This window comes from Scomber japonicus, chromosome 2 (assembly GCF_027409825.1).
Source record: "Scomber japonicus isolate fScoJap1 chromosome 2, fScoJap1.pri, whole genome shotgun sequence".
NCBI classification, from domain to species: domain Eukaryota; kingdom Metazoa; phylum Chordata; class Actinopteri; order Scombriformes; family Scombridae; genus Scomber; species Scomber japonicus.
In genome coordinates, this window is record NC_070579.1 from 3,019,338 (window position 1) to 3,032,452 (window position 13,115).

The following is a 13,115-nucleotide window of genomic DNA, read 5'->3' on the forward strand; positions in this document are numbered from 1 at the left end:
TCGCGTAAAAAAGTAAAAAAGTGTAGTAAATCGCGTCTGCGCATTTGTGTGTTGGAAGTTGGACTAATGGTGGTCAAGTCATTCAGTAGATTGGTTGTGGTGGTGATTATACGATTAACTGGTTAGAAAAAATGAATAGAGGCACTAAGCGACAGAAAGGGGGAGCGGAGAAAAAGAGAGACAAGATCAAGAAAGCGCTGCTGTTTGAGGGTGAAAAATGCGCCAAATTGGATTAATTTTTTTGTTGCGGAAAAGAGCAGGCTCCTTCGCAATTTGTTAACTGCATGACGGTAAGACAAATGTTTTTATTATGGAGCGGCTGGCTCTAACAATCTATTCATAATGGTTTATTTGTGCATTGATATGACAATTTTCTTATGCAGTTGTTGAAAGTATAGGAGTTTATCTGCACCATCATTGGGGCTATCAAAAATGCTTCTCTTTCCGTGCGTTGGGTCTGCATCTGCGAGTTGGGCCGCTTGTGGGTGCAAATGCCAGGGCCGTTTTTTTATCCCAGTCCGTCACTGGCCCCTCCAAAGGGTCAGCAGATAAATGTGAGGGCTGCTGAGATGATTAATGGGAGAGGAAAGAAGAAAAAACAAAGTTCTGATACACAAATGTGTTTTCAGTTTTTGGACTTTTTCTCTAATCTTTGATTTTTGCTGAAATATTGGATCATTTGAACATTTATTGAAATGAAAGCATGTGAGAAGTTTAGAGGGAAGAATCAGTATTTGGTGGAGCTGTTAACAACTCATAGACATCTGAAATGTGAGCCGACTACACACTGCTGACTGGTTTCATCTTTAACAATGTGTTGTATTTTAAAAGCTTGTTATATTATCCATTGTGTCAAATCTGCATCTGAAAAGTAACTAAAGCTGTTAAATAAATGTAGTGGAGTAGAAAGTACAATATTTCCCTCTGAGATGTAGGAAGAGGGTTAAAGGTGTTTTAAATCAGACGTCATCTCACAGCATGAAAAGCAGGAAATAGAAGCAGAGCTGTGAGTAAAGATGGAGCAGCTCAGCATCCTCAGTTATCTAACAACGCGCCTGTTACGTAACAGCCGAGAAGAACTGCAGCGAGACGGAGAGGAGGAAGAGGAGGAGGAGGAAGAGGAAGAGGAGGAGGAGGTTTATATTAGGGTTAGACTGATATCAGAGCCGATACCGCTCATTGACTGAACCAGATCTGCTCCAGTCTGAGAGGATGGAGGCAACTCTGATGATACATTCACTACAGAACGGATCCATTAGAGGCACCTTTTAAATCTTTCTGTTTATTAAGTATGTGACCAAATATAAACCTACATAAGCACGTCTGACTCTGTCTCCACCTTTAAATCCCGCCTGAAAACGCACTTATACACTGACTTTGTAGTCACATTCATATTTATTTTTATTATAATTTATCAAGTAATTAATTATTATGCAATTATTCATTTAGTCAGTTTACTCATTAATTACTAATGAATTAGGTAATTCTCCCATTCATTCATTCATTCATCCACTCACCAGTTCAAAAATGTATTAATTAATTAATTAATTTATACATGTATTTAGTCAGTCATTTGTTTATTCACTCATTAATCATGTAATTCATATAAATCATTTATATAATGTAAAAATCATATAATATACTAATTCTCTCACGTAGCCTTTCATCCAGTAATTTCCTGTTTTTCATTCACTCGTTCATAATTGAGGATTGTTCATTCATTCATAAATTCATCATTAAACAGTTCAAAATGATCAATAAAGTAAGTATTGATCATATATTTGTTAATTTAGTCAGCCATCTGTTTATTTACTCTCTCACTCATTCATATATCATTAATTCATTCATTCTTACATTCATTTGTTTGTTCATTCATTCATAAATTAAATATAAAGCTTTAATTCATTCATTAATTTTTCTGGTCATTTTTTCAATCATGAGTTTTTTTTCTCAATTCATCTTTAATTTATTAATTCTTTCATTTCTTCTGACATTCATTAATTCATTCGTTCACCATCACCTCTATCACTCCTTTGTTCATACATTCATACACTCCTTTTAAATCCACCAGTATCTGTGTGATACCGGCTGTTTAAAACCAGTATCAGTCGAGGATGAATGACGCTGCTGTGTGTGTGTGTGTGTGTGTGTGTGTGTGTGTGTGTGTGTGTGTGTGTGTGTGTGTGTGTGTAGATTTACCTCTCTCTCCTTCCAGATCCATCTCTCCACCTTCCTCTCCTCTCTGCAGCATCCCTCCTCCTGCTCAGCCAATCGCCTGCTGGGGAGCGATACCATGTGACTGCCAACCACCAATACCTCTCCACCAGGCACCGGCAAAAAGAGGGGCGGTGTCCTCCCTCCTCCTCCTTCTCCTCCCTCTCCTCCTCTCTCTGAGTCAGACGGTGTGTCTGGATGCTGAGGGATCCGTGTATAACGAGCTAAAACACGTTTCTGCTTCTTCCTGCGGAGGTCGAGGGCCGCCGGTCCGTCTGTAAGCCAGCTCCCTCCCTCCCTCTCCTGGGGAACACTGGGGAGATGAATGGGGAGGCGATGGAGGGGAACCCGGCACAGCAGCATCAGCAGCATGCCGGTAACGGCTCCCACCTCCCTCCCCCTCCCACCATCACACCGGCCATCCCCCCCTATGTGAAGCTGGGTCTGACTATCGCCTACACCATCTTCTACTCTCTGCTCTTTGCCTTCGTGTACGCTCAGCTCTGGTTGGTGCTGCGATACCGACACAAGCGCTTCAGCTACCAGACGGCCTTCCTGTTCCTGTGTCTGCTGTGGGCCGCCCTGCGTGCCTTGCTCTTTTCCTTCTACTTCAGAGACTGCGTGACTGCCAACGCGCTCGGACCCTTCGCCTTCTGGCTGCTCTACTGCTTCCCTGTCTGCTTGCAGTTCTTCACACTCAGCCTCATGAACCTCTACTGTGCACAGGTGAGGGCGGCACCGGTACTGGTACTGGTACTGGTATCGGTACTGATGCTGGTGAAGAAGACGCTGGTTTCACTGGGTCATTGGTTCTTAAAAGAATATCGTGTTTTTGCTGACCTCTAGTGGTCTTCTCACACTCCTGCCGTGAGGTAACAGTGTACCCGTGACATCACTGTTGGGTGTGGTTATAGGTGTAACAGATCACACCTCTGACCACACTGATTATACAACGTGAAACCAAACGGCAACAACCACGGCTTGAAATTGAAGTTTCTAAAAGTACCACCAACGGCCACTAGGTGCTCCAACTGACTCCCATTCAATCTAAATTGAGGCCTTCTAATAAGTTTGCTGGTGGTTGTTTTGAAAATGATTTTTTTCGCTAATAAGATAAGAAGACTTATAGTAGCTTTAATTCAATATTTCTCAAAGTTTAATGTTACTTGATAACGATACCTGCCATGATAGAATGCATGCTACGAATAATTTAGCTTAAGTAGCTAACGTTAGATCGAATGTGCAGCACTCAATGTTCCCTGTAAGTTAGTGTTAGTTCAGGTCCGATGTAGCGGGGCAACTCCCTGCTCCCTCCTTATCCTGAAGGTCCTGGCTCCAAACAGAAAATATGGCACCGACCATAAGCTGCAACTCTGAGCTTCAAACTAGCTCCAATAAATGATCCAAATATAAGACAATGTTTATATTCTGGAAATTATGTTTAAAAATAGTGTGGTTGTTTTATAATCAAGGATGAGACTATTCAAAGGTCAGATCTTCTTTTTGGATTCTGGTTCTTACAGCAGTTTTCAGACAGATCTTTACTGTTCTGGTTCATTCTCATGGCGTCGTTTTAAGACAAAAAGCTGTAAAAAAGAAAAAAGCCTCTGTAAATTACCTGCTCAGCACCAAACAGGAAACACACACAGCTGTAGACTGGTGAACATAGTGGAGCATTTAGATATTTCCCTCAGGAAGCTGGTAGAGAGTAAAAACAGAGAAGTGAATATTGGACTTTACATTAAGCAGTTGGACAGAATAGCTTGGGTTGATGTTACTCTAGCTTTGCAGAGCTGATGATCATACAGTCACAATGGCCACATTTATTGGAAACACAACTGATTGAAATAGAATGTATTTTTGTTCGGGCCGAAAGAGTTCTGCAACAAAATAGATCATACCCGACTCAAAACCCAACACATGAGATCAATTACACTCTGGCAGCAGAAGACAGCATGTAGACATACATCTGTCAAGAATGAGATGGTGAGAACTTGAGATTAACTGTCGCTCACGGCACAAACTCACTGCTCCAATAACTTGTTTATTCTTGGTCATTGCTCGTGGTTTTATTGCAAGAAGTCCCCACATGGCTCTGAAGTTTGTAGACCCTCATGATGAATCACCCTCATGAGTCATTACATTGATTTCCAGTCTTTTGTTCACTCAAGGATAATAATTAACCTGCCTCCATTAGATTTCTGTCTGTGCTGATGGATAAAAACGTCAATGCACATGAAGGTTTTGGAACAGATTAATAAAAGATCATTGCTTTCATTCAGCAGATGAATGTGCTCAAAGCAGGTTAGCCACATATCCACAGTGGACTGACGCAGTAGGTACTATACCTGATAATACTAAAGAGCTGAAATCATTAGTTCTGAAAAATGCCAAATGTTGTCCGCTAACAGATTCTCAAATGTGTATTTTTGCTAGTTTTACTTTTCAATGAGAGTAAACTCAACATCTTTGTGTTTCTGATAGTCAGACAGACAAAACAACTCATCTGAATATGTTCATTTGGGCTCCGGGGAAATATGATCGACATTTCATACAGAAAAATGGAATAACCCAACCTGTTCTTCAGTTCTCTGTGTGCAGTTTGATACACAACTTTACAACAAATTAGCTCATTAAGGTTTTCTAATAGAGACTCTCTTCAAGACAAGGATTACAAGATAGAGGATGGAGGACCGGTCAGATTTCAGATCGGACTAATTTGCAATTGATCAGATTATATAAATCCAAATGATGTGGACTGAGCCTGGACAGCAGTACACTTTGTCCAGTTGGTAATGCAGGCTTGGTCAAGAGTCATTTGGAGTTCAGTGTCTTGCTTAAGAAAAGTTTGACATGTGGACAGCAGGATTCAGGGATTTGACTACCGACCCTACAATTATTGGATGACCTCCTCTCTCTACCTGAGGTACAGCCATCTGTTTTACCATTCAGCCAAAGTTAGGGACCTTAAATTAGGTTAAATAAGAGATACATCATGAAACATTGAATTAAGAGTTGAATCCTGTCATTTTTGGGGGGTAATGAGTGAAGCAGCTGCCTCTCTTCTGAATCCCATTCATCCACAGCAGCTGCTAGATTCTGAAATAGATCCGAAAATAAAGACAAGACTCTTAACCAGCAGCTTTAAACCACGAGAGCTGAGATGACGCAGATTCTTTTCCCATGCAAACACTACGGTGTCTTTTTACCCTAATGAGGGCACCTTCAGCCGGAGAGGAGGAAGTGATCAATGAAATGAGCTGCTGGAGTGGAGCTCAGCAGAGTGTTAGATCAGCCAGCTCAGGATTTTAGAATCTTCTATGATCATGCTCAGTCTATAACCTGGGCTGAGTCTCCAAACCTTCTGAAATGAATTCCCTTTATACATTTATCAGCCTAAAGGTTTGTCTTCACAGCTGTCCTGTCGAGAACCTTTTTATTCTCTGAATCACAGTGGGTGGTAGAAGATTTTCATCCTGTCACATCTCCTGATTGTGGTCATAAAATCCAAAATGAAAAGGATTAATCTGGGGCTCATGAATATACTGTCAATTTAGAGGCAATACATATTATTTCTTGCATACAAGGGGCAATTAGGATCCAACAGTTGTACAATAGGAAAGTCAGGGCATCTCAGAAGTCCTTAAAATGCATCCTGTGGGGAGCATTAATATTAGAAGTAGTAGTTGAATTATCTTGTCATTGTTTATGGCTGTTGCTTTTTCAAAAAGTAAAGTTTGAAAATGACCTCAAACTACATACCGTAATGTGTGTGAGATACAATTTGCTGTAAAATACTTCCACACATTATTTCTCCAATGCTTCGGCATTGTGATTATCCGATCAGCGCAGCTTTGCTTGCTATTGTCAGTGTCCATTTTTATTTATTAGCTTAGACATGTCAGAGGGCGTGCAATAAGTCAGAGTGATTATTCAGCTGGATCACAAGGCAAATAACGGTCTGTTGTCCTTATAGACTGTCAATTTTGAATTTGAACGTGTCAACAATTGATCTAACTCTAACCCTGAACCATGAATTGCTGAACAATGGAAAGAAGTTTAAGGAGTCTTTGTCTTTCTCACAGGTTTACTTCAAGGCAAAGTCAAAGTACACACCTGCACTGCTGAAGTACAGGTAACTTCCTCAACACACTTACTCTGCCTGTAAAACTATTCCCAAATGTCTTCATGAATCTGACCCAACATCATGGCAAAATTGTATTTACTTAAACAGTCATCGTTTTAGAGTGGTTCAACATCATTTTTGACTATAAATGGCAGATTTGGGTTTCAGAGATGTTTGAAAACACAGAATCTCTCCCCATCGTTTCTCCTGCAGACTTCCTCTGTACCTGGTCTTCCTGGGCGTTAGTCTTCTTTTCCTGGTGGTTAATCTGGTTTGCGCCTTGTTGGTCAAGATGACCGCCGCCGACGTTAAGACCATCGTCCTGGTGAGGGTCACCATCAACGACAGCCTGTTTGTCCTCTGCGCTGTTTCACTGTCCGTCTGCCTCTATAAGGTCGCCAAGATGTCGCTGGCCAACATCTATCTGGAGTCAAAGGTCAGGCCACATGTCTCCACCACCTCTGTGAACTGACTGTGTTTAACCGAATCGTCAAATATGAACATTCTTGAATTAAGTTAAGCTAATTATCCAGTTTATGGCAGAGCTGATTGCATCTGATTGTACATGTGTTATGTCTGTGCCGATTAATAATTAATGATGATGCCTCTGTGTGCAGGGGACATCAGTGTGTCAGGTGACTCTGATCGGCATCATGGTGGTGCTGCTGTATGCATCTCGAGCTTGTTACAACCTGGTGGTGCTCGCTCTGACCGACATCGAGGCCATCAACTCGTTCGACTACGACTGGTACAACGTGTCCGACCAGGTGAGGTTATTCTGCTCTGCTCATCAGCTCCTTTGATTGGTTAATTTCTATATTGGTTTGTTCACTTTGTCTGCTAGCTCACTCCAGAGAGTATCATGATCTTTCTGGCTGTGTAAGAATATAGTTGCGCTTCAATGAATATGTAAGTATGCTTCAGACTTTGTGTCATCATTGTAAATATACGATCATTGAGTTTTCAGTGTTTTTCTGTGTAACTTGACTTGCTAGACTAGATGGTAGATGGCCAGTAGAGTAGTTGGTTAATTTAATTGTTATTCCTCATTTTTAGAACATGTTTAATTCTAACTGTGCATCAATATAGGTTGCAATTTAATTGTTTATTGCTTGCGTGAAAGTCTGGTATAGTTGTGGAGCTGATAAGTTAATACTTTCCTACCTGCAAATAATCTGAGCTATACATTGGCAGTGCACCTAATTCCCTCTGAGACTTATTATATCAGTATATTGTATTGATACTCTGTAGAAATAGTTTAAAGGACATTCAGGTAATTAACTGTTAGTGATTTTCTGTAATTCTCTGTTCTAAAAACCACAAACAGCTACCAAATGTAAACCTGTGTGGCCTTTGAGTAAAGTACGTCTGAGTCGTCTCTTAGTGTAGTTTGACAGATGCAACACAGTGATAAGAAACTCCACAACCAGTGAAACCATACTAACACTATCCCAATGTTTGACCGTGAGTCCTGACCTTTGACCTCTGCCTGACTCCAGGCGGACTTGCGGTCGTCGCTGGGAGACGCTGGTTACATCGTGTTCGGGGTGATTCTGTTCGTTTGGGAGCTGCTGCCCACCTCGCTGGTGGTCTTCTTCTTCAGGGTCCGACGGCCGCCTCAGGACAGGGTCAGTCCTTCTCTCAGGGTCAGGTGACCTCTGACCTCTGCAAGACCTGCATTTGTTTTTGTTTTTAGCAATGTTAGCAATATGATTGGTCTGTCGGTCCAAACGGAAACATCTTAATAACCATTGGATGTATTTGTATTAAATTTGGTCCAAACATTCACAATGAGAGAAAATTAATCATACTTACTTTGGTGAATCTTTGATGTTTTGTTTAACGCCACCAGCAGGTTAAGACTTTCACTTTTTCACTTCCTGTAATATCTCAGAATCTACTGGATGAATTGGCACACATTAATAGTTCCAAGATGCTACCATATTTGTTTGACGGTGACTTTTTGTCTCCACAGAGCACCACTGGAATACCAAACCACGTTCTGTCCTCCAGAGGATACTTCTTCGACAACCCTCGTCGGTACGACAGCGATGATGATCTGGCGTGGAGTATTCCTCCTCAGAACGGGTCAGCCAGGTACAAACATCAGTAGCTTCATATTTCACAGACCTGAGAGTGGTATTGATCTTCTGATGTAACTTGAGCAGGAAACAAATAAGAGTGTTTCCCAAAATGTTCCTTTAAACCAGCTGACGGTCTCTCATCTCTTTGACAGTCTTTCATCCGACTGCTACGACTGGGGCAGCCGCCACAGCAGCTTCACTGTGCACACCAACAGTGACGAACAGCGTCTGACCACCAGCGCCGCCGCCGGAGAGCTCCACCCCTACCCATAAACCCTCTCTCCACTGTACAGCATCACTCTGCACTTTGACACCGATCAGTTATTGTGTTTGTTTATATCGCTGGTTAATGAATAGTGTAGCGCCCCCCGCAGGCCAGTAACTGCAGCTAAAGACTTCTTCATCAATTTGAGGGCTGCAACTAAAGATATTCAATTTACTATCAGGACTAAAAACTAATTTCAAACTAATTTATGTGAATTTGGTTGCAAATTCTGAGCATGTTCAAGACGGCTTAAAAGTTAAACTCATTCTTAACTTGCAGCCTCAACTTAAAGCAACCCAACCTGCTGATGAAGACCATGTGATGTGGTCAAAAGCCAGTGGTGGAATGTAACTAAATATATTTACTCAAGTACTGTACTTAAACACAATTTCGAGGTACTTGTACTATACTTGAGTATTTCCATTTGATGCCACTTTATACTTTCTACTCCAATACATTTATTTGACGGCTTTAGTTACTTTTCAGATGAAGTTTCAAATTGTTAAAGATTAATCTTGTGGATCACAAACTGTTCGCGGATCATTGGGTTTTTGCGTTTCTTTGTCATATTTCAATGTCTCTAAGCTGTTTGCAGCTCCACCAAAGAGACATTTCCCTTCACATAGTTTTAAATAAAGAGTCACAAAGAGGTAAAAATCTACACAAAAATGAGATAATCAAGTTTAAAGAAAAGACCACGCAGGTTTAAATCCTGCTTTGTGAATTTATCTACAAATCCAGGAATAAAATGTTGGTGTAAAAAGTTATTTTAAAAACTAAACTAATAGTTGCAGCTTTGAAAATGAGCTACCACACTAAAACCTGAAAATTGTGAGTGGTTTATAAAGGCCCATTAAAGGTGCATTACAGTAATTTAGTATTCCACTTTTATACATTTGGTTGGCTTGTGAGGGTCACATTAGATAAAGAAGCATCTATAGAAGTTGAGACATCTTGTCCTTTATCATGTAGTTTGGGTTAAAAAAACCCAAACACTGTATCCTTCATTAGATAATGTCTTTAATTAGAGTCTTTACATCTTTAAAACTCTGCTATGCTGTCCTCACTAAAAGTGGTTGCAGGCAACGTGGTCTTTAGCTATACAGCTAGCTTAACACAAATATTTCTCTCAATGTTGATCCTCCAAGGAACAGGCAGGAAGAAATATCTTACACTTTTTGTAAAACTGTGAAAAAACACGAATACAAAACAATGAGCCCTTATAAGTAAATGTCAGCACTACTACATTAGTGAAATAAGGATAATAGAAAAACAAATGTAAACAATTATAGTGCAACCTCTAACACAGAGTCACCAATAAACTAAATATCCAAAAATATTGTACCTTAACCAAATACTATTGTTAATATAACTGTAAACAGAACATAACTTACAGATGAAGCTGTTTTGTAGGCTTTAAAGCACAGGATTGACCAGACAGCTGCACTATGCTGCTCACTTTCTGAGTGTGAGGAGAAAAAGACCTTGCTTACTTCCTGTTACCCCGATATTTACTGTGAGGTCACTTCCTCCTGAATCCTGCTATTCACAACTACCACCAGATGGAGCCAAATAAGACACAAAACTCATTACAATGATTTCAATACAACTCCACATCTGCAGTTCATTTATAACACAAATCTCATCATGGTCATACTCTTGATGACGAGTAAATTGATTTGCTTTTATTTATTTTACATTAAACTCTTTGACGGCTTCAGCATGAGAGCAGCTCATACTTCTTAATTAGACCAAACATCAAAGCCAGAATACAAACGAGTTCATTTCCTGTCCCGAGTGATTCAAGAAAAGTCATTTCTGCTCAGTTTCTTGACTGTTTGAGACAAAAGCCTGTAAAGTTAAATTCATCATAATCTACACACAAACAGACTCAATATCCTGTAAATATGTCAATACACAGACAGCTGATGGTTTTCGATATACACCTCAAAATATTTAATTGCGGGCTGAGTCTTAATCTCACTTCTTTGAAGAGTGTTTTTTTTAATGTAAATTGAAAGATTTCAAGAATTGTAGAAAAAGTTTAGTCATGACCAATTTCACATGGTTACTCCATTTGACAGTAGTTCATTTTGCAGGTATTTGGTCATAAACCAAAGTGTTGGACAAACTGAAATGTCGACCAAATGATTTAACCAGACTGTTAATGTTCTGCTGTTGGTTGAAAACATCCTAAACTTTACTATTTTGTTCTGGCTGGAGATGAAAGCTGATCTTCACTCACACTCGTCTCTGTCTGGACCGACATTCAGAGATGCTGCCAACATGTTTAGCATCGCTAAAAATCTTAAAAGAAGCTGGAATATAATTTTTAAAAACACCAAACTGTCAAAAAAAATCTGAATAAATGATCAAATAACTGATTTCAAGACTCAACACCTCATTAAATTCTCATTTGATGAAAATAAAACTTGTGAAAACTGACTTTGCTTTGCAGCGTTCAGACAAAAGCTTGAATTCTATATTTCTAACAGACGCAGGTTTTGTAATTATTTGTACAGCTGAGACGATTGTATTTTGTTGTTAAGCTTTTTTTTGTGTTCGTGGTCGTGTGTTTGTGACGTGTTGATACGAAAACACTGACAATAAAATGACAGGTCATGAAAACAAACATGCTTTTTAATATTTCTTCATTAATTCATTTAAAAAGTATTACAGTAAAAGTACTGCAGTATTGTGAGTGATGTAGTATGCAGTATTACAGTATACTGCTGGAGGTGGAGCTAGTTTATACTACTTTATATACAGTTAGCTAGTTTACACTACTTTATACACAGTTAGCTAGTTTATACAACTTTATATACAGTTAGCTAGTTTATACTACTTTATATACAGTTAGCTAGTTTACACTACTTTATATACAGTTAGCTAGTTTACACTACTTTATATACAGTTAGCTAGTTTATACTACTTTATATACAGTTAGCTAGTTTACACTACTTTATATACAGTTAGCTAGTTTATACTACTTTATATACAGTTAGCTAGTCTACACTACTTTATATACAGTTAGCTAGTTTACGCTACTTTATATACAGTTAGCTAGTTTACACTACTTTATATACAGTTAGCTAGTTTACACTACTTTATATACAGTTAGCTAGTTTAGTCCAGTGGTTCCCAACCTATGGGTGGGTTCTCATGTTGCATCGGCATAATGCTGAATCTTTCAGTTTGAAAACCTCAGCAGTAAAAACTGGCTGCCTGCACAGTTCAGTGTTTGGTTGTCCAAAACTTTTAGTTTTACTTTAAATCTAAGGCAGTGTGTGTTTGTTTTTTATCATCTGTTAAAAAAACACATTATTAAACTGAGCAACACCTTTTCACATGTCTAACTCCTCCCAGCTGTTAGATACAGAACAACCTTTAATCCATGATATCTGACAATAAAACTTTTAATGACAGGAAGGAGCAACATTGGAATAGAGCTGCAGTCGAGTCTCTCCACTTCTGTCCAAATATAAATTAAACTGAGTTCATCAAGTCTTTCTCAACAACACAGCAGAGTCTCTGCCAAACACTGGTGAGTACAACTGATCATATTTAATGTTTCAACAACCAGCTTTAACACAGGAGACAGGAAGTTCATCTCTTTTCATTTCATACTGACACTTGTGAGATTGTTTACAGTATAACTGCAGCTGCTTTTACACACTCAGTAAAAAACACTTTAAGTGTTTTTAAGTCTCTGTCAGTTCTCAGGACTTTTGTAAAGTGTAACTGAACCTCTGTGGTTTGGAGTTTACCTTCACTGCTATTTCCTGATCTTTGACTATTTACTGATCACTTCCTACAGACACATTTCATTTCCTGTAGCTGTTTCACATTAAAAGCTTTTCTTTGGTGAACTAGCAGGACACTTTTATTGTGAAGCAGCAACAGGAAATAAAATGTGTTTTGTCACCAAGTCAGCTAAAGCTTTGTTAGCAGTGAGATTCTTCAATAATAATTCTTCTCTACAACAAGATATGAACATATTCTGTGATATTTTATCAGTGGATCAGATTGTATTGAGTAATAGTAAAAGCACAAACAACCACAATGAGCTGTTAGAGAAAGAGCTGCAGATGAGTCTCTGACTGTAGGTTGTACAAACCAGCACACGTCCAACATTAAGTGTTGACTTCTTCCCACTCCGTTTCGGATGTGGTTGACATTGCATTGTATCATGTTTTCTGTTCCTTCTCTTTTTTATGTTTGTTTATTGTTTTTTTCTTTCTTTCACACATTCAAAATAAAATAATCAAATCAAATCAACAAACACTTTAACTTGGCTGTGAAATCCTGGAGAGAATCTTTGATTAAATTGGTTAAGATTGCTCAAAGCTTGATTTGATGAAAGTACTTCTAGCCCTATTGAAACATGCCATGTTTAATTCTAAATTATTTTACCTAATATAATGCA

At 39.1% G+C, this 13,115-nt stretch overlaps 1 protein-coding gene across 1 annotated transcript; it reads left to right on the forward strand.

Moving 5' to 3' along the window:
* The first annotated feature begins 2,535 nt into the window (after nucleotides 1-2,535).
* gpr137bb (G protein-coupled receptor 137Bb) lies at nucleotides 2,536-8,697 on the forward strand. The gene is made up of 7 exons (XM_053338308.1): nucleotides 2,536-2,940; nucleotides 6,300-6,349; nucleotides 6,554-6,776; nucleotides 6,958-7,107; nucleotides 7,840-7,968; nucleotides 8,316-8,437; nucleotides 8,577-8,697. The coding sequence occupies exons 1-7, from the start codon at nucleotides 2,536-2,538 to the stop codon at nucleotides 8,695-8,697; spliced, it is 1,200 nt and encodes a 399-aa protein (XP_053194283.1).
* Nucleotides 8,698-13,115: the final 4,418 nt, after the last annotated feature.

Coding starts and splice junctions, on each gene's coding strand:
- gpr137bb (XM_053338308.1), top strand. CDS start 2,536: ATGAATGGGGAGGCGATGGAGGGGAACCCGGCACAGCAGCATCAGCAG. Junction 2,941..6,299: donor TGAACCTCTACTGTGCACAG/GTGAGGGCGGCA, acceptor TCTTTCTCACAG/GTTTACTTCAAGGCAAAGTC. Junction 6,777..6,957: donor ACATCTATCTGGAGTCAAAG/GTCAGGCCACAT, acceptor CTCTGTGTGCAG/GGGACATCAGTGTGTCAGGT.